Source organism: Cygnus atratus, chromosome 11, assembly GCF_013377495.2.
Source record: "Cygnus atratus isolate AKBS03 ecotype Queensland, Australia chromosome 11, CAtr_DNAZoo_HiC_assembly, whole genome shotgun sequence".
NCBI classification, from domain to species: domain Eukaryota; kingdom Metazoa; phylum Chordata; class Aves; order Anseriformes; family Anatidae; genus Cygnus; species Cygnus atratus.
The window spans coordinates 21,786,657-21,804,773 of NC_066372.1; the positions used below are offsets into that span (position 1 = coordinate 21,786,657).

General features: G+C 56.3%; 2 protein-coding genes across 2 annotated transcripts; one reads left to right on the forward strand and one right to left on the reverse strand.

The window, feature by feature from the left end:
* Window positions 1-756: 756 nt before the first annotated feature.
* ELL3 (elongation factor for RNA polymerase II 3) lies at window positions 757-5,084 on the forward strand. The gene is made up of 8 exons (XM_050713054.1): window positions 757-891; window positions 1,301-1,419; window positions 1,920-2,080; window positions 2,494-2,735; window positions 2,811-2,935; window positions 3,149-3,251; window positions 4,816-4,860; window positions 4,977-5,084. Exons 1-8 carry the CDS (start codon window positions 757-759, stop codon window positions 5,082-5,084), a joined length of 1,038 nt encoding a protein of 345 aa, XP_050569011.1.
* A 1,695-nt stretch (window positions 5,085-6,779) lies between these two features.
* Window positions 6,780-15,860, reverse strand: PDIA3 (protein disulfide isomerase family A member 3). The gene is made up of 13 exons (XM_035568898.2): window positions 15,590-15,860; window positions 15,374-15,452; window positions 14,255-14,372; window positions 13,460-13,567; window positions 12,484-12,613; window positions 11,884-12,000; window positions 11,295-11,420; window positions 10,550-10,732; window positions 9,887-9,995; window positions 8,890-9,018; window positions 8,112-8,191; window positions 7,497-7,554; window positions 6,780-7,186 (listed from the first exon to the last, which is right to left on the reverse strand). The coding sequence occupies exons 1-13, from the start codon at window positions 15,748-15,750 to the stop codon at window positions 7,067-7,069; spliced, it is 1,518 nt and encodes a 505-aa protein (XP_035424791.1). The 5' UTR covers window positions 15,751-15,860; the 3' UTR covers window positions 6,780-7,066.
* Between the last annotated feature and the right edge of the window lie 2,257 nt (window positions 15,861-18,117).

Genomic DNA, 18,117 nt, shown 5'->3' on the forward strand with positions numbered 1-18,117 from the left:
CTTCCGCAGCAGCCGGTCCTCTGCGGGAGGCGGCCCCTGAGAGCCGCCCCCCGGGCACCGCCGCCCCGGCCCGGGGCTCCCGGCCCCGGCTCCCCGCGCCCGGGCACTCACCCGTCAGGTCGCTCCAGCCCTCAGCGGCGAAGAGTGGCGTGAAACCGGCGGGGCCCAGCGCCGCGAGTCCGTCCAGCCGCCGGTAGAAGAGCTGCTCCTCCTCGCGGCCCGACGGCACCGCGATGGTGGTGTGGGGCATGCGGAACCGGACCCTCCTACCCCGGCCCGGCCCCCGCGGCCGCTCGCCGGCCCCCGCCTCCCGCTCCGGGGAGCCGCCGCCTGCCGAGGGTCCCTGCATGCCCGCCCCCGGCCCCGCTCCCCTCCCGCAGCTGTGACCCGGCCTCGGCCCGGGCGGGCCCTCGCTCCCCGGGGCTCGGCGGCGGGCTCCCGCAGCCCCCAGCCCGCTCCGGGCGCGCCGCCTCCGGCCCCGCCGCCCCGCGACTGCCCCGGGCAGCCCGGAGCCGGGGGCGCCCACGAGCGCATCCCGCCGGGCCGTTACCTAATGCTCGGGAGCCGCTAAGGGGATTAGCGGTGACGGCAGGGCTTTGCGAGCCGCCGGCAAAAATAGCCGGCTCAGGTCGAGCTCTGCCGCGGGGGTCCCGCCGGGACCGGCCCGGGACCGGCTGCCCCGCCCCGGAGCCGCCCCGCCCCGCCCCGGTGCCGCCCCGCCCCGGTGCCGCCCGGCGCGGTCCCGCACTCCGGGCCATGCCGCGGGCGCGGACGGAGCTGCGCGGGCGGCTCCGGTACCGGGGCTGTGCGCGGGGCCCGCGGCTCAGCCTCCTGCACGTGCGGCTCTCGGAGGCGGCGGCGCGGGCGCTGCGAGGCTGCCAGCGGCGGCAGGTGGGACCGGGGCGGGCCGGGGGGCGCGGGGGAACGGCGCTGTGCTGGGCTCACGGCGTCCCGCGATGTTGCAGGGGGCGCCGGGACCCGCGATCGCCTTCCAGGGGAGCCAGGGGGTGAGTGGGGCTGGGGACGGCGGCTGGGGAGGACTCGGGGGGACCGGGGCGCCCGGGGTAGCCGGGGGTGAGTGGATCGGGGCACCGGGGAAAGAGGGGGGACGGGACGGGACGCGGCACCCGGGCCGTCGGCGGCCGGGGGAGGCTCGGAGCGCCCCGGGACGGTGTCCGCGGGACGGTGCCGGTGGCGCCGGTGGGAGCCGGGGCGGCGCCGCGGGGTGGAGCCGCCGCGCCCCGCGGGATGGAGAGGCTCGGGGGGGGGCGCGGCCCTGACAGCCGGTCCCCGCCGGCAGTGCCTGACGGTGCCGGGAGGCCCCGGGACCTCTCCGCGGCTCTTCGCCTTCTTCCTCTCCCGCTGCAGCTGGGACGAGCCGCAGGCCAGCTTCGAGTGTGTGCGGCTGGCAGTGCCCCGGTGAGCCCCCCGCCGCCAAGCCAAGGGTCCGGTGGGCTACGGGGTTGCTCGTTCGTACCCCGCCGGAGCCAGCCCTCTCCCGCTCTCCCGGTCACCTCTGCACTCGACCTGTGCCAGCAGCACGGCGTCAGCCCCAGCCCTGGCACTGCTGACGGTGCTGCGGACACCCATGGGTGCGAGCACTGCCCGTGAGCACTGCTTCCCATCACTGTTCAGACCCCAGTCATGTCCTATCCTGCTCACGGTCCCCAGTGGCAGTCCAGGACTTTTGGGGTCTGAAAATCCCCAACAGCCTCTCATTGTTTGCAGCATCCTCAGCCTACAGTCCCTGCAGGGGCATTCAGTATGCTGGGGTAGCAGCAGCCTTGGAGACAGGGCCTCTCCGGGGACAGGCTACCTCCTCTCTTGGGGTGCTCGCCTTGCAAGGTCTTCTCTGGGCTTTGCACGGGATAGGGCGCATGGGCTGGGCTTGGCTGGCAGGAGATGTTGTCTTCTCTCAGACTAGGTCAGAGCTGGTTGGACAGAGTGGGCAGCATCCAGGAGAAAATCACAGTCTGTGCCTCAGAGGGCACCTACCCACCGCTGCGGGAGCGTGTGTCCCAATCTAAGGAGCCCTGGAGCAGAGCAGTCGCTGAGCCAGATGTGGCTGTGCCTGGCTATGGTAAGCAGGGTGCTTCAGGGGGTGCTGAGCCTCTGCTGCCTCTCAGGCTGAGGCCACACTGAGGACCCACACCCGCATGCTGGCAAACCACCAGTGTGTGATGGCTGCAGGGCCCCTGCTGTACCCCCAGGAGAGGGATGCTGCCTCTCCTGGGACCTGCTGGCTCTGGGATGTGGCAGCTGCTTGCCATGGCCAGGAGCAACAGCTCTGCAAGTCTGGGGGTGTTGGGCCACACCAGGTAGCAGGAGCCAGCAGTGGCACTGCGAGTGCGGTACCGGGTTCCTGTCCTGTCACCCACAGTGGGGTGGGCACCGCTGGCTGGGGGCACAGGGGCTGCACTGGGTGTGATGGGGGAGGAGACCTGGTGTGATTCTGCCAGGTGCTGACACTGCTCTCTCCGGGTGTGTCTGCAGGCAAAGGTGTCACGGCTCCCAGGAAGGCAGGCACGGTCAGCGTGCTGCAGCAGAGCTCCCTCTGTCACATCCGCGAGGGCAAGAACCACGGACCAACAGCAGCCAGCCCCAGGGCCGCTGCTCAAAGCCTGGTTCAGCTCCTGGCCCTGCGGCCCCACCGCAAGCATGAGCTCCTGCAGCGGCTGGCGGGGACGCAGGCAGGCAGGCCCGACTGGGCAGGGCTGCTGGCTGCACTGGAGGAGGTGAGTGGCGCTGGGGCAGCTCAGCTCTGGGATGTGAGCACTGCGGGACACGCACCTGCTGCTCTCCCTGTGCAGGTGGCAGACCTGGATCCCACAGAGTGCTGCTACCGCCTGAAGGAGTCGCTGGTGGGGCGGGTGCAGGAGGACTGGCCAGGGTACACGGCCCAGGAGCGTCGGCAGGTTGCCCTGCTGCAGCGCAGGTAGAGCCGGGGGACCGGGGTGAGGTGTGAGGAGCAGGGGGCTGCAGGTGCACATTTGCTGCTGGGGTCTTGCCTTGGGCGCGCTGCACGTGATGCCAGGTGCTCAGCACCCTCCAGGCACAGCTGGATCTACCCTTCTGCTGCCCAGGCACCAGGCATCCGAAGGCGCTTCCCCAGCCTAGGTCTCTGGTGACCCCCCTTCTTGTGCTCCAGCAGTCAGCCCCATGGCCCTGCAGCCCGGTCCTTCCTGGTGCCCCTGCAGCAACCACTGGAGTGCGGCTCCCCTCCAGGTGCTGGTGGAAACCGTCTGGGGGTGGTAAGTGCTTGTGGACACCGGCAGCAGAAAGCTCCCGGGTTCACAGGAGGAGAGGGCCTGGCTGGGTGTCTGCTTCCCGAAGGCATCCAGCTGCTTCTTCACTGTGTCCCCTTCCCATGGAGCCCAGCCACCCCAGGGCTCTGGGTTCTGCTCCTGCCTTGTGTCCCAGCCACCCCTGTGCCCTGTGTAGCAGCAGGGGCTGGCCCTGCTGCAGCTCCTGGCTCACAGACAGCCCAGTGGCTGGGGTGTGCCAGGGCTGTGACATGAAGCAAGGGATGTCGCAGCCCTGGGCTGAAGCTGACAGAAGCATGCAGCACCAACTGCTGGAGCAGGGGTCTGGAACAGGCACGAGGCAGAGCGAGTTTTCTTTCAGAAACGCCTGGCACTGCTGGATTTCTCCAACCCAAGAGTCAGCAAGAGGCACCGGAGCTGCCTGCAGACATTTGGCACGAGGCAGCCAGGAGCACGGGGCCAGCAGCAGGCTGGGCCTCTGCCCCCGAGTAGCAACACCAGGGAGCTGCAGGGTGCAGAACGGGGGGAGAGCAGAGAAGAGGAGGACAATGACCAGGAGGAGGGCACCCCATGCCCCAAGCAGCGCTGCTCTGCACCCAGAGGTGGGGGGGGCATGGCCAGGGCCTGGCCAGCTTGTGTTGCAGAACTAGACCCTAGGGTACCATGGGAGGGAGGTGGGTGGCCCAAAGGAGGACTTCTGGTAAGCGGAGAGGTTTTGGCTCCAGAGCCAAGGTGAACACAGGGATGGTGCATGCCTGGATGTGCTGCCCAGCCTCATGGCCCCCATGCCCAGCGGAGCCATGCACCTGCCAGTTTGGTTTAGGACAGAGTGCTGGACAGGTTCTGGCTGAGTGGGAGGAGAAGGCCCTGGGAGGGCTTTAATCCTCACTCGTCTCCTTGTCAGACACCAGGTCCCAGCCCAGCAGTTCCTCCTTAGCAGAGATCCCGGATTACTTGCGGTAAGAGAGTTTGGCACTAGCTACCACAGTATCATATCATCACCCTGAGTTTGCCACTACCTACCACACACCATCATCCTGATGATTTGGGCAATTTGGCCCAGTCCCACAGCATTGGACAGGCTGAGACCAAACTGCCTGTCCAGCCTCCAGTGGCAGCAGCAGCAAAGGTTGCAAGCCAGGTCCCGGGCACAGCAGCGTGACAGCCCTGTGTGCTCACTGCCGCTCATGCTGAGGGCACTGGCAAGACAACATAGCATGGCCAGGCCCCTGCCCTGCCACCAGCAAGGGCTCTACTGCAGTGCTCTTGAAGACACGGAAAAGAAGCCTTTTCTCCTCGTTGTGGCAGAAAATACCATACCATCCGCTCAGCAGAGCAATGCAGATCTTACGAGGCAGCGTTCAGCGCAGACTATGCTGAGTACCGCTATCTGCATGCTCGCATTGGTAGTGTGAGCCAGAAATTCATTCAACTGGGAGCTAGAATGAAGACATTGAAGCAAGGAACAGAGGAGCGCAAGGCAAGCAGTAGACCTGGGCCACGGGTGATGCAGCTGTGCTGTTTCTGCTCATCTCCTGCTTTTGGCTTTCAGGCACTTGAAGCTAAGATTTTGTATGAATACAGCCACTTCAAGAAGGTAAGGCTGCGTGCCCAACAGGTACTGGGGTCCCTCCAGGAGCTGATCTTTGTGTGTGGTTTTATTTTTTTTGTTGTTGTTCTTTTTTTTGTTTTTGTTTTTTGTTTTCCTTTCAGAGTTATCCTAGTTACCAGCAGGAGAAGAACCGCTGTGAATACCTGCACCAGAAGCTCTCCCACATCAAAAATCTGATTCTACAGTTTGAAGAAAGAGGAAGCTCCTAAGCACACCACTGCTGGGATTCCTTTCCTATTTTTTTTTTTTTTTTTTTTTTTTTTTGCTTCTCAGGACCTGTTCTTCCTGGAACAGGGGAAGAGTTGGAAAAATTAGGTCCCCAAAAATGCATTAGACTGAGGGTGATGTTGAAGAATGTCCCACAGCCCAGGGGTAGCTGCCAGGTTGCTGTAGAAACAAGCTGCCTCAGCTGCCTGCCGTGCTGCATTGCCAGATGTGAAATGTTTGTCTACTCTGCAACAAAGCACCTGGCCAGGACACAGGCAGTAACACTCACCAAGAGCAGGCTCTCAGCCATGCTCTTAGAAGAATGTCACCTGTGCTCAGTACCTGGCTGCCACCGGTTCTGAAGTCAGACTAGACCAGATGACAAGGATGGGAAAAGCTGCTTCTTACCCAGAGCAGGACAGCACTTTGTCCATTAGGGAACCAGCACTCCAGTGTGGTTTTACAGAAGATAAATAGGGCTTGTTATAGTCCCATTTCTTGCATTAGTGTCTGGATCTGCAGCCAGCTTCAGGGATCCTACCAGCTTGAGGTGCAAGGGGGTCAGATTTTGCTCTAGGACACCACCAAAATGGGGCCTTGATACCTGTGCTTGGACACAGACCACTTGGCAGCCATCAGCGGAGTAGAGAAGGTAGATGTGGTTTAGTATACTGATGTAGTAGAAATTCTTGTATTTCAGAACTGCATAGCTGCTGTAGCCAGAAAACTATGTGCTAAGTGTTGTACGATCTACTGTACCTGGAAGATTTCAGCAACAATAAAAAACTGGTACACTGCCTTTTGGAAGTGTGGGGGAGGAAACCACAAAGCAAGCACTAGTTCTTACCATGGTAATTGCTGCACCTTAGTAATACCTCATAAGTCTGCTGTTCCTTGTTCCAATCCACACAGATCCTGAGAAACTCATATCCAGGGCAACAGCCTATCTTTGTTCACCCACCACAGCACTCCTGACCTTTCCAATCAGCACATTCTGGGACAGGGAAAGTTAGGACTGCTTGTACCACGACAGTCAGTCACAGCCCACACCATCTGACTGGAGAATAGGATTGCATTCCTCTCCTGGAGAAAGGCATTGCTACAGTCTGCTTTCTACCAAAAAAAATAATCTTACAATTAAGTGGTCTTAATTAACTGTCTTAACCACACACAAAGTACAGACAACAGATCTTCAACAAGCCTACTGGCTGTGAAAAACACCATCACTGGCTTTACCTGTGTTTGGGTAGTATGGTGTTACTAGTGCTCCTCCCCTACACTCAATTAATTTTGCAAAATTTAAAAGCTTACTTAATGCTGCTGCTGGTATGCTGCTGATCAAACCTGATGACATACTGCTCTGTAAGTCTGCATGTCTAGATCCAGCAGTCACATTAAGTACTATGTACCTCTAAAGTCACCAAAGCAGCATTACTGCCCTACCAGGCAACATGCAGACAGCAAAAGCATTTATGAACAGGGTCCCTGAACCCTAAATCTGCACAGCTGCAGCACCTGCAGCACAACCCATTGGGGCAGTTGCTGTTACTATACTCTGGGAGGACTCCATATCTGGACAAAGAGATAAACAGCCTAAAGGCTCTGAAGTAAACTAGACTCACAGTAGGAAGGTGCTGACTAGAGAGCAGCAGCAGCCTGATGCTGTGTTTGAGAGATCTCCATATGACAGAGACACCTTGGTTTAAGGGGGTCATTTTATTGTTTCACTTCTCCAAATGTACAAAAAAAATTAGAAAATAACCCTACTCCCACCCCCTCCCAAACCACAAAACAAACCAGTCTGGGGAGCCCCACAACAGTGCAGCTAAGAGACGGCAGGAAATTAAACAGAACTAGATACAGCAGCTGGGGCCCCTCAGCCCACATGGTCACTGGCTCTTCACAACCCAGAACTGGCCCCAGTCTGCCCAGTGCTTCCCCAATTCACACAGAGCTCATCCTGACAAGATGGTGAGTGGGTACTTTACAAATCCTCCTTTGCTTTCTTCTTGGATTTCTTGGTTTTATCTTCCTCCTGCAGCACAGGAGTGCTGGTTGCCTCCCGCTTCAAGTAGCTGATGAAGTCACTCACCTCTCTGCCACCCTGCAGGAAGCACAAGACAGTAAGGCAGAGCCTGATCTCCCCACGGACTTCCCTCTGCTGGGTTGTGTGTGTGGGGGTGGTGTTCAGGTGCCAGGCAGGAGACCAAAGCAACTGTAAGCAGAGCTCTCCCCTGTGAATCTGTAGCATGCAGCAGAACATTCCCAGCAGGTACCACCAGGTGTGTTCCCAGGGTAACCGGACAGAGTGCCAGGCACAACTCCAGAGAGACTCCGCATTATTTGGACACTTGGATTCTACTTTATCTTTTTTTTTTTTTTTTACGAAGCCCCAGGAGAAGAAAAACACTCACCTCATACTTCTTTGGACTCTGCTTCTTGCCAGCTGGAGCAAAATAAATGGTGGGAAAGCTGGGGAAATAGAATAGATGCCTGAGCTCAGGATGTGCTATTTTCTTCAGGCTCTGTCCTTCCAGACTATCAGGCCAACACTCACTGTGGGAACTCGCACCCTGCATTGCTCTGGTTTAGCATGGCAACAGCTTCACCAGCTCTTATGCCAGAAGGTATGACCTCCAAAAGCCTGGTCCTGTCTGCACAGCTGGCTGACCACAACTATGACCAGTTTTGCAAGCTGAACAGTTTTCATAAAAGCAACTCCAGTGTTGTTCTTACGCTGCCGAGACCAGAATCATAGCAGATTCTAAAGCAAAGGAAGGGGTTCAGTGAGACAGGTCTTTAAGCATGGCCAGGACACCAGAATCCCAGAGGAGAGTGACAGATCTGTGTAGTTTTTATCCCACATGACTTCTTCACACTAAGCAAATGCCTAACAGTTGTATGCCAGTTGCCCCTGAGCTCCCATCCACCCCAGGAAACACTTTCAGCTCTTCTGTAGGGACTGCTGGTCAGAGACAGAAGCCTGAACTGGTCCACTGATGCAGTGCTATAATGGCAATAACACCTACCCTCTGACTTCATATGGAGAAGGCACATCGTTGGCTGTAGCATCCATTTTGGCAATGACAATATTGGGGTCTTTACTGAGCTGTTAGTAGAAAGAGCATATTAATAACCAATCTGTAGTAGTTAACACCAGGAACTAAACAATCAGCAAAGACAGTGATGTCAGGACAGTACACACTGTACACAAAAAGATCAGCAAATTTCTGTGCAGTTTTCTTCTGCCTCAACAGGGGCACAAGAAGAAAGTCCCTCCTTATTCAGCTGTATGCAGCATACAACTCCCAAAGGTACCTGCTGAATTTGTCTGGTATAACTTCTGGGGAATGCTGACCCCGGAGAAACCACCTACCTTCAATCTTTTAGATGTAGGAAAGGTGCCTGACAATCAAATAGGAAAACACTGGTCGGATCTGAGAAAATAGCTGTATTTACTCCACTACTGAAAATACACAGGGCAGTGTTATCCTTCACCAGACAAGAGACTATAATCGTTCAGAGGGAAAGGACCTAAAAGAGGAACTTCGCCAATTGAGGACAGTCACTGAATCAGGGAATATTTACTTGCCAGAGCAAAAAGAGCAAGCTAAACCTAACAGCGTGGTTGCTACCATGCTCCAGATCCTGCTAATACACTTCCGCATTCACAGGCAATGCCAAGCAAAGTCCTCAAGAAGGCATAATCATGCCCTGTTATCATAAAGGCTAGACAGACAGAACCTGCAGGATTGTTTAGCGCTGCAAAGTTCTAGTTTACACTTGCAACAGAGTCCTAGGACCTACCTTCTCCCCCAGTTCTTTGTATTTGGGCTCCAGATTCTTGCAATGGCCACACCAAGGTGCATAAAACTCTATCAGGACGTCTTTGTCTTCTGCATTAACAATTTCATCAAAGTTCTCAGCAACCACCACCTGACAGAGTTTGATCAGACAAGTTAGTTTTTTTGTAAGTCAGCGGTGAGGTAACATGACATACTCCATATACTATGCCCCAGGAAGCCTGGCTCTCCCACAGCAGGATTCACACCACACCTACACAGCAAGCATCAAAATGACCAAACACACAGCCCTTCACCAAGCTGTAACATCTTTAACTTGCAGGCAAAAGACGTAAGATACTGGCACCACCTGCAGGTGAGGTTTGGACCTGGTAACATTGCAGGAGGATGGTAAAATCGCTAATTTTTAATTCCACTAGTTCCAGACTGAAAAATGAGCTTAGCCAGACTGGCCAGGGCATCCCCATGCACACAAAAAAAAACGTGCCCTTCATTCCCTTGTAACACCCGCATCATAAAGCCAAACCATGGGAATACTTTCTTTCAGGGCAGAATTTAGTGGGATGAATGTACAGTAGGAATTATACCATTCCCCTAAGCTGATGAGATGAACATGTAACTTTTTAGGAACGGTGCAGTTGTGACCAGCTCGAAAGCCATGCCATGGGGGAGCACAAGTCAAAACAGCAGGCCTCTGCAGAATCCCCGTAAATTGTGATGATTTCACACTTGGAGGACAAATCACTAGTGTGCTCAAGCAGCAGTTACTGTGCTGACAGAACAGTATGGAATCAAAACTGCAAGCTGCATTTCCCCCTTGCCTCAGAAAACTGCAACATAAAAAGGAGTGAATTCTTTTTCTATCTATCACAGGATAGGCTTCTCAAGATGCCACAACACAGCATTCACAGTATGGGATACTGGCATATGACTGGAAGCTGCCGCTGAAGTGTTCTCCAGCCACTAGTAGGAGCTGCTGCTACCCTTGATACAGCACTCACCTTCACAGGACCATCATTGCTTTCAGGGACAGGCTCTGATTTCAGATACTTTTTTAAATTTCCATCGAAGTAATCTTGCAGGAATCTCTCCAGAGCCTTTCCATCACGGCTGAAAGCAAAGTGACATTTTACAGCCACCATGACACATACAGGATGAGAGACAAAAACTTTCAAGGCTGAAATAAGCTCCTTCCACCCACATAACAGATGCTACTTGCATCTGTGAGAGCACCAGTCTGGGGCCAACTTAGAAGACCCAAGAACAAGCACAAGAGAAACCACTAGAGTTTTGACAGGAGGCTGGATGCATACCCCATTCAAGGTTTTAGGCCTTCCAACACCCTTAAGTTTCTTCTTTTCTCAATAAAAAAAGGTATAACCATTCCCACCTGTACCCTTTAATACATCTTAATTCCTAACCAGACATTAAATAACTTGAATTTAATTCTGTACCTTTGTATAAAAACAGGGGGGCTGGGAAGCTCTCTGGAGGGTAGGAAAGCACACCTGACAACTAAGGTATTTTGACCCAGCAGTCATTTCTTCCATCAGGAAGATCCAGTTTTCCTGTTTCCTCCAAGCTAATGAAGTATGATCTGGTCACAGACCCCCAGACAAAAGTCTATCAACAGAGAGGCAACATTGCTAAGTTCAAAAACTTACGAGAATTCTTCCTGCATGACATATTTATCTCCTTTAGCTGTTCTGATGGCAACAACAGGAGCCTCACCCACGCTGCTGTCTAGACCAAATTCTGACAGCTCATGGCCAAAGGTTTTCCGGCTAGCAACAGCAAATGACAGTTTGTGGCCAGCATCCAAGAACTTCTTTGCAATCATCATAACTCTGAGGAGAAAAAAAACAACAGAAAACAAAGATGATTCCCTGGAACATTATTTTCTACATGACATAACACCTTTCAAGTTGAGGCACACACTGGACAAGGGATTCAGTGGTGTGAAGTGATACATTCAGCATAGGTAAGTCCTACAGAAGTGGCGTTGAGAAGCAGAGTAAGCAAGCAAGCTTGTGTTTATTCTGAATGAAGCCTGTGCAAATGTCAGGTGCATTCATCTTTTAACCATCAGCTTGATCACTAAGGTCTAAGGCAGTGGTGAATAAGAAAAACAGAATACCATATAACCTTACCAAGGAAATTTCAGTTTAAGGTCAAGGGACTAGAGATCCAAAAGCAAATATGGTGAGGTTCCAAATGATAAATGCCTTTGGTTCTGCAGACAGCAACCAGCCTGGTAGTTTTGATTAGAAACCCACCTGGAATTTTTCTGAGAGAGAATAATTCCCATACGAACAGTTTTAAGAAACTCTGTAAATGGAACTCTGGAACAGCACTAACACAGGGACCAAATAAGAGAAGCAGATGAACACCACCCCGGCCACTGCGTACCTGTTACGCCAGTAGTTGGAGCCCTTTGCATTCTTCTCATAGTCCACATCATAGTATGCCACCAGCAAGTCCTTCCCCTGGATCAAGTCTTTGTTGTCTTCAGTCATGTGTGGACAGATGCCAAAGCTATCAATGAAAAAGAGGTTAGCAGCTTTGATTTCACTGTCCAAAACCTTGTCTTGATACAGTACACTCCTGTTTCACACTCAAGAATGTTCAGTAAGCAGTAAGACCCAAGTAAGAAACACTTTGCCCATTCATGTACCAAGTCAAATCTCCATCTCTAGCCACAACGTCAGTTAACATATCTGGCCTAATTAAAGCCAAATTTGGCATACTTCTCAGGAAGTTCACTATTTTTTAAATACAAGTATAGTTGCTAGATTATGGAGTAGATGCCAACAACCATGCCAGGATTTCCAGAAAGAAAGGAGATATCCCAAAGGACACAGTGCCTGAAAGACAGCTCTTACGGAAACTAAACAGGAAGCAGCAGCAATGCCAGGTAGAGAAAAAATGAGTTCTGACAGGTCTGAATCCAGTTCCAGATAGATGCATCTATCATGTTCTCCAGTAAGGAAACACTCACATGTTCTCCTGGATAAATTTCTTGATTTTTCCACTGGTGATTTTGTCTTCTGTGTACTTGACAGTGCTGTCCTCAAACTTGTTCGTGAGCCGTGAAGGACGGAACAAGACTATACCCCTGAGGGGAAGCAGATATCATGAATTAGTTTAAAGTGTCCCTAAGCTTCCAAAGGGCAGCAGCTAGAGGAAGCAAAAACCTGATCTCCAGTGACTACCCCCATTCGATGTTCATAGATGCAGCAAGACTGGCTAGTTTCTCGGTGGCACTATTGCATTATATCTACCTGTCAGGCTGTTTTCCATTATTCAGACAGGACACGGCCTTCTACAGTGAGAAACTATAAAGAACGTAGCAAGCAATGGGGAGGCAAAACACCTCTGCTGAGACATTTCCCACCTGGAGGCAAACACTAACTCTCCACATCCTGCAACTCTCAATTCCAGACATTTAACTACCTACGTATACACACACACACCTGGCATTTGGAAAAGCAACAATACCTTAAACTATGTTCAGAAGCTTAATCCAGTTAAGAACTGGAATCCATGAATTTGTTCCAGATGTCTCAATAACAAGAAATCTTTACATTAAACAACTTACTCTCCATCTTCCTCATACTTCTGCACCAACTGCTCCTCACTGGTGTGTGCAAAACGGTAGTTATCTCTTAAGTTGTTGGCAGCTTTCATGAATTCAGAATAAGCATCACCAGATGCGTCTCCAAAGAAGCCTGCAGCAGAAAGACAGATGGTGACCCCAAACCAACTCAGCAACAGTTATTGTGCAGCTCTCATCATTTATCTTTACAATGCATTGAAAGATGTCTTCTGAATCAAGTCCTCCAATGCATGTCCAGGCCCGTCTTTGACAGCTTCTCTCCCATTTTTAGTGAAACATTCCCTCCCTTCCATCAGCGGGAAGTTACTCAAGAATTAGTCATTCATCTAAAAGAAAGATGTCCTCTGAGCATTTCTATTCACAACCACACGAGACACTGCTAGTGGTAACAACAGCCAATGGTACTTAAGGTCAGGACTGCTGATCAATACTCATTCTGATCTAGACAAAGAAAAACTGCTATTGCCACTTGTAAACCATGATCAGCTCATACAATGCTGACAAATACCACCCTAGTGTACCTTCTAGAAAACAAAAGCTACCTCTTGTCAGTCAGCCAAAAGAGCAACAAGCTTAAAAAAACAACAAACACTACAGTGCCAAGAAGTCTGAAAGACAGTCAAAGAATCAAAAGAAAAAAAGTTGGAACGAATCCCCAGAGGTCACCAAGTTCAATCTCTTGCTCAAAGCAGAACCAGCTTCAAGGACAGGTCAGATTGCTCAGAGCTTTGACCAACTCAGTTTTGAAAAATTTCCAAGACTGAAAGCTTCAAAACCTCTCCGGGCACACGTTCTAGTGCTTTTTCACTCTTGCCATGAAAAACTTTTTTGCTCACATCCAGCTGCTACTTCCCTTGCTACAGTCTGATAGTGCCTCTCATCCTTTCACTGTATATTCCCAGCAGATTTTCCAGAGCCAAGCGTCCACTCATTTCAGTGCTGCACTGATTCTACTCACCCACTACAGAAGCATCTTTATCACCGATGAATTTCTCAAAATCAGCCACAGAACTGAGAGCCACTGAAGCAGGTCCTGCCTGTTTCTTGAGATGACTGACAATTCCATCTTAAAAGAAAAACGAAATGATTAAAGGGATGAATACAAAGTTCTAAAAGACATTTTTCAAGCTTCCTAAAACAAAAGCTGTTTCTCCAGAATCCACACACCTGGTGCCACGTGATAAATACGATATGAATTGAAAGACTGTCATCAGCACTTTCTCTTAAGTATTTCCATGCCATCACATTGAAAACTAATCTAAGAAAGGCAGAGCTTTTCGGAGCATTGCCCTTACAAAAAGGATCTTTTTCAATGCTCTCATACCAGGAGCCGCATGGTACGCCTATTGGGTGTACCAGAAAGCTGTACTGGTTAAAATAATGCATTCCAAGAAAGCTCATCAAGACAAACACAGAACACCCTCTCACTTGTGCAAAACCACTTCAGAGATTAATTACCATGGAACAAGAAGTTATCTGTATGAGGTCTTCCCCTCAAGCATGTTCTGCATACCACCCATCAAGGGTGCTATGGCTGAAAGACAATTTAGAAACCTTCACCTTTAGAAGAGCTTTAAGCATCCAGGACTTTCACAGCACAAAGAGTTCTGGGAGGGGCAATGTGTACGTGTAGGCGGGATTCTTCTTTGTATCTCTCAGTACATTTAACGTCCCCGATACAAGCCTATTCAGTGTGGGCCTGCCTTCCAGCACTATTTCAGCAAGTGAGATGCTGAGACTAACAAGCTCTTACCCGCTGTCCTGGGCCCATCATAGGTTCCTGCCTCTTCTCCGTCTCGAAAAATCTTCAAGGTGGGATATCCACTGACTCCATACTTGTTACAGGTGTTTGAATTTGCTGTGCAGTCAACCTAAAGAAATAGAAATATTGCCGCTCAGCGACCTAGCAACCTGTATACCCAAGCAAAAGCAGCTTTGCCATTACCCACACCGTCACACAAATTGGAAGTTTGATGGCTGGAAAGCTCTCACATGCTTTTAACCAAGGCTGGATTCCTTCCACGCAAAATGCAAGGATCTGAGAAGCATCTTTGTGACTGACATGTAGAAGATTAGAACCCAGGCCTAGCACCCAACCAAGCGGTCCAATGGGGACTCATTACACAGACTACCACTGAGAAATCAGTAACAGGGAAGGATGTAATGGGTGTTACAGCACAGAGGTAATAAAAGACCCAGAAAAATATTTGACGAAATACTGGAAAGATTAAATAATTGTAGGTTTGACACGACTACACGCCAAAAAAAAATTTGAGAAAGAGTAGATTTTTGCAATCAATGACAGGCTTAACAGGAATTGACCATTCTTAGCACATTACCAACCCTAACGGTTCCTGCCATGCCTGAAGCAAACAGGAGCCCATAGCACTTCCCACAAAGGAACAGGAAGACCCTCATTTAACAAAACTACGCAAGTTTTCTGGCAGAAAACTCTTGAAGAACGTCCCTTACTTTGTAAGTCACGGGACAACACCGTGACTACATCGCACACTAATTCTTGGACTAGGACCACGCAGCTCACAGGAGGTTTCTTCCTCCCAGCCTGTCTTCCTCCCAGCCTGGGAGAGGCCCTCCCTCAGGCAGCGGCACACACCCTTTTCACACTCTGCAGGCCAACCGAACGGGCCACAGCCCTCACAGACTTCAGCTTCCCGACCGCTCCCTGGCGCTCGAGCCCTCAAAGCGGAGCAGCCTGGCAGGGCTCCCAGGGGCCACGGAAGGCCAGGCGCGTGCACGGGCAGAGGCTACCGGAGGGCTCCACCACCGACGCCTTTATTTGACCAAAGTCTGTCCGGGAGCCTCCCGCAGGTCAGCGCCCCCCCGGCTCGAGCCGCCGCGGCCGAGTCCCCACCTTGACGAGCGGCACGATGCCCTTCAGCCGGGTCGCCGCCGACTCGTACTCCGGCGCCAGCCGCTTGCAGTGCCCGCACCTGGGAAGACGGAGGAGTTAGGCCCTCGGGGAAGCCCCAGCCCGCCCCGTCCCGCCCCCGCCCCTCCCGCCCGCGCCAGACGCCCCCCGGGCCCGGCCCGGCCCGGCCCCGCCCCGCCGCCCCCCACCGCCCCTCACCAGGGCGCGAAGAACTCCACGAGAACCAGCCCCGGGCGCTCGGCCAGGCCGCTCTCGAAATCGGCGTCGCTGAGCTCCACCACGTCGGAGGCGCGGCCGGGCCGGGCGGCGAGGGCGAGCAGCAGCAGCAGCGCGGCGGGCGGCGGCCGGGGCGCGGACATGGCGGCGGCGGCCGGGGCTGCGCTCCCTGCTCGGCGGCGGCGGCGGGGGAACAGGCACCGGGGGCCGCGGACCGGAAGTCCCGCCTCGCCAGCCGGATCTGCCGTGTGGCAGCTCCCGGTTGGGCGCCGTGCCGCGCGTCACGCGAGCCGCGGCCAATGGGCTACGGCGCGGGGCGGTTGGGGAGCCGCGGCGGCCCCGCCCCGGCCGCGGGGTCTCGGCGCCGGCAGGGCCTCAGCGGGGGCGGGGCCGGGGCCGGGGCCGCCCGTCCCGGTGCGGCCGCGCAGGGGAGGGGCCCTTGGGGCCCGGGGCCCGCCGGGGCTGCGGCGTTGTCCCGGGGCCGCCCCGCCGCTGGAGCCCAGCGCGGCGCCCGCCCCGTCCCGCAGCGCCGGGCCCCGCCGCCACGCCCGGCTCTGAGCCGCCGCGCGCGCTCCGAGCCTGCCGGGCCCCCGGCGGCGGGTCGGGGACGCGGCCGTGCCCCGGCAGGGGTGGCACTCGCGAGGGACTTCGCTCCTTTAACGGCCGTGGCCGTGGGAGGCGCTGCGGCGCGTTGAGGCCCCGGTGTTGTCGCCCAGTAACCCCTGCCAGCGCCACCGAGGGCGCTGCTCCCGCCCGCCGCGCCGGGCAGGTGGCGGTCCCCCGCCGCAGGCTCCCCGCACGCTCACGGCAGGCGCGGTGCGAGGCGCCGGCAGCTCCGCTCCCACCGCCGCCCACCCACCGCGACCCCCGGCCTCCCGGGGCAGCGCTGCCGCAGCGCCCGGCAGGGAGCAGCGCTCCCGGCCCCCGGCACCGAGGCGCTCCCAGCCGGCCCCGGCTGCGGGCCTCTCCCAGCCCCGCGGCGCGCAGCGGCGATTTGTGCTGCTCAGCCGCTGGGCGGGAGCGCGGTCCTCGCTGCTGGGCCGCCTGCGGAGGCGCTCGGTGCCCCCGGCAGCCCTGAGCTGCGTGGGGAGCAGGGGGAGCGGGGCGCCGCCTGCCCCGTTACCGCGGGGCCGGCAGGAGGCGCCGCCGCCCTTGTCGCGGGCTCCCCGGTACCGCTGGGCGCCGTGCGGCCCAGGGGGCCGGCGCCGAGCCCAGGAGGAGGTCGAGCCCCCTCCGCCGCGGCCCCGCCTGCCCTCCCCGGCCCCGAGCGGACCGGCCCCCGGCATCAATAATGCAGTAACGCAACGGCCCGGGCATTGTCTGCGGTGCGGGGGCGAGCGGGCAGCCGGGCCTCGGGTTACAGGCCCGGAGGGAAGGCTGCCGGAGTCGGCCGTGCGGCGCCAGGCGCTCCCCGACGGCAGGAACGGCGTGAGCGGGCCGGGGCCGGGCGGGCTGCGGCACAGCTCCGCCTCAGGGGGCTCCGGGGCCGCCGCTGTCGGGGGGAGGGCTGGGAGCTGCACAGAGGGCGAGAGTGGCCGGGCTGGAGCCGGGCACCGCGGGCAGCCCTGCGGCAGCCAGGCCTCGCCCGCCGGTCCCTCCTTCGCTCAGCTCGGAGCAGCCCCGACAGTCCCGGTGCAAGGTGAGCCCGGGCCGGTCTCGTCCCACCCAGGCGCAGGTAGCGGTCGGGTTGCAGGAAGGGATCGAGTGATCTCCAGCGGCTGCTTCTGCCCCCGCTTCGTGTCTCCCGGCTCGTCCGCACGGCGCGGCCGAGCCCGAGCCCCCGCCCCCGCCGGCTCCCGGCGCGGGGGCTGCCGCGGGGCACGGGGATGGCGGATTCCCGTCCCGGCGTCGCGCTGGGGCTGCTGCTGCTGCTGCGGGCTCCCGGCGCCGGTGGGTGAGCGCAGACCGCGCTGAGACGGGGCCGTGCCCGGGACCCGTCCCGCACCTTCGACCCCTGTCCCGCGTGGGAGCCCATCCCCTGGTGCTGGGCGTGAAGGGCCGGGCTGACCCCACGCGCGGGGCTTTGTGTGCCGGCAGCTCTGGGAACGTGCGCGGTGACGCGGCGCGGGGCGAGGGACGGGGCACGAGGCCGGCACGGACACGGTCCCACGCGCAGATCCGCACGGGGGCCGCGACCTCCGGGCAAGGCTGCAGCCCAGCCGGCCAACTCGGCCCTGCCTGCCCTGCAGGAGCTGTCCCGGGACGGAACGGCTCCGTGCCCCGAGACCTCGCGGCCGTCTCCAAGTCCCGGGCCCGGCCGCTATCGCAGCGCGCCGTCCCGGTCGCCCCACGAGTTGGAGCGCGGCAGCACGGGGAGGCGCCGGGCCCCAGGCAGAGCCCGCCGGAGGCCGCGGGGGTCCCACGGGTGGCGAGCTCAGGGACTGCCGCGGCCCACTGTCTGCCCAGAGCTGTGTGCGTGTGTATGTGTGCAGGTATGCATGTGTGCGAGCACTGTGACGGGCTCACAGCAGCAGTAGGGATGTGAGTCCTTTCCGTGGAGTGCCAGGACT

What these genes read in the sequence shown, in the direction of transcription:
- ELL3 (XM_050713054.1), top strand. Translation starts at nt 757, where the DNA reads ATGCCGCGGGCGCGGACGGAGCTGCGCGGGCGGCTCCGGTACCGGGGC. An exon ending in GAGGCTGCCAGCGGCGGCAG is followed by an intron (nt 892 to 1,300) that starts GTGGGACCGGGG and finishes CCCCGCCGGCAG; the next exon opens with TGCCTGACGGTGCCGGGAGG. An exon ending in GTGCGGCTGGCAGTGCCCCG is followed by an intron (nt 1,420 to 1,919) that starts GTGAGCCCCCCG and finishes GTCTTCTCTCAG; the next exon opens with ACTAGGTCAGAGCTGGTTGG.
- PDIA3 (XM_035568898.2), bottom strand. Translation starts at nt 15,750, where the DNA reads ATGTCCGCGCCCCGGCCGCCGCCCGCCGCGCTGCTGCTGCTGCTCGCC. An exon ending in GTCATGCAGGAAGAATTCTC is followed by an intron (nt 9,996 to 10,549) that starts GTAAGTTTTTGA and finishes CTTTGCTTTCAG; the next exon opens with CCGTGATGGAAAGGCTCTGG. An exon ending in AGAGTCCAAAGAAGTATGAG is followed by an intron (nt 7,187 to 7,496) that starts GTGAGTGTTTTT and finishes TGCTTCCTGCAG; the next exon opens with GGTGGCAGAGAGGTGAGTGA.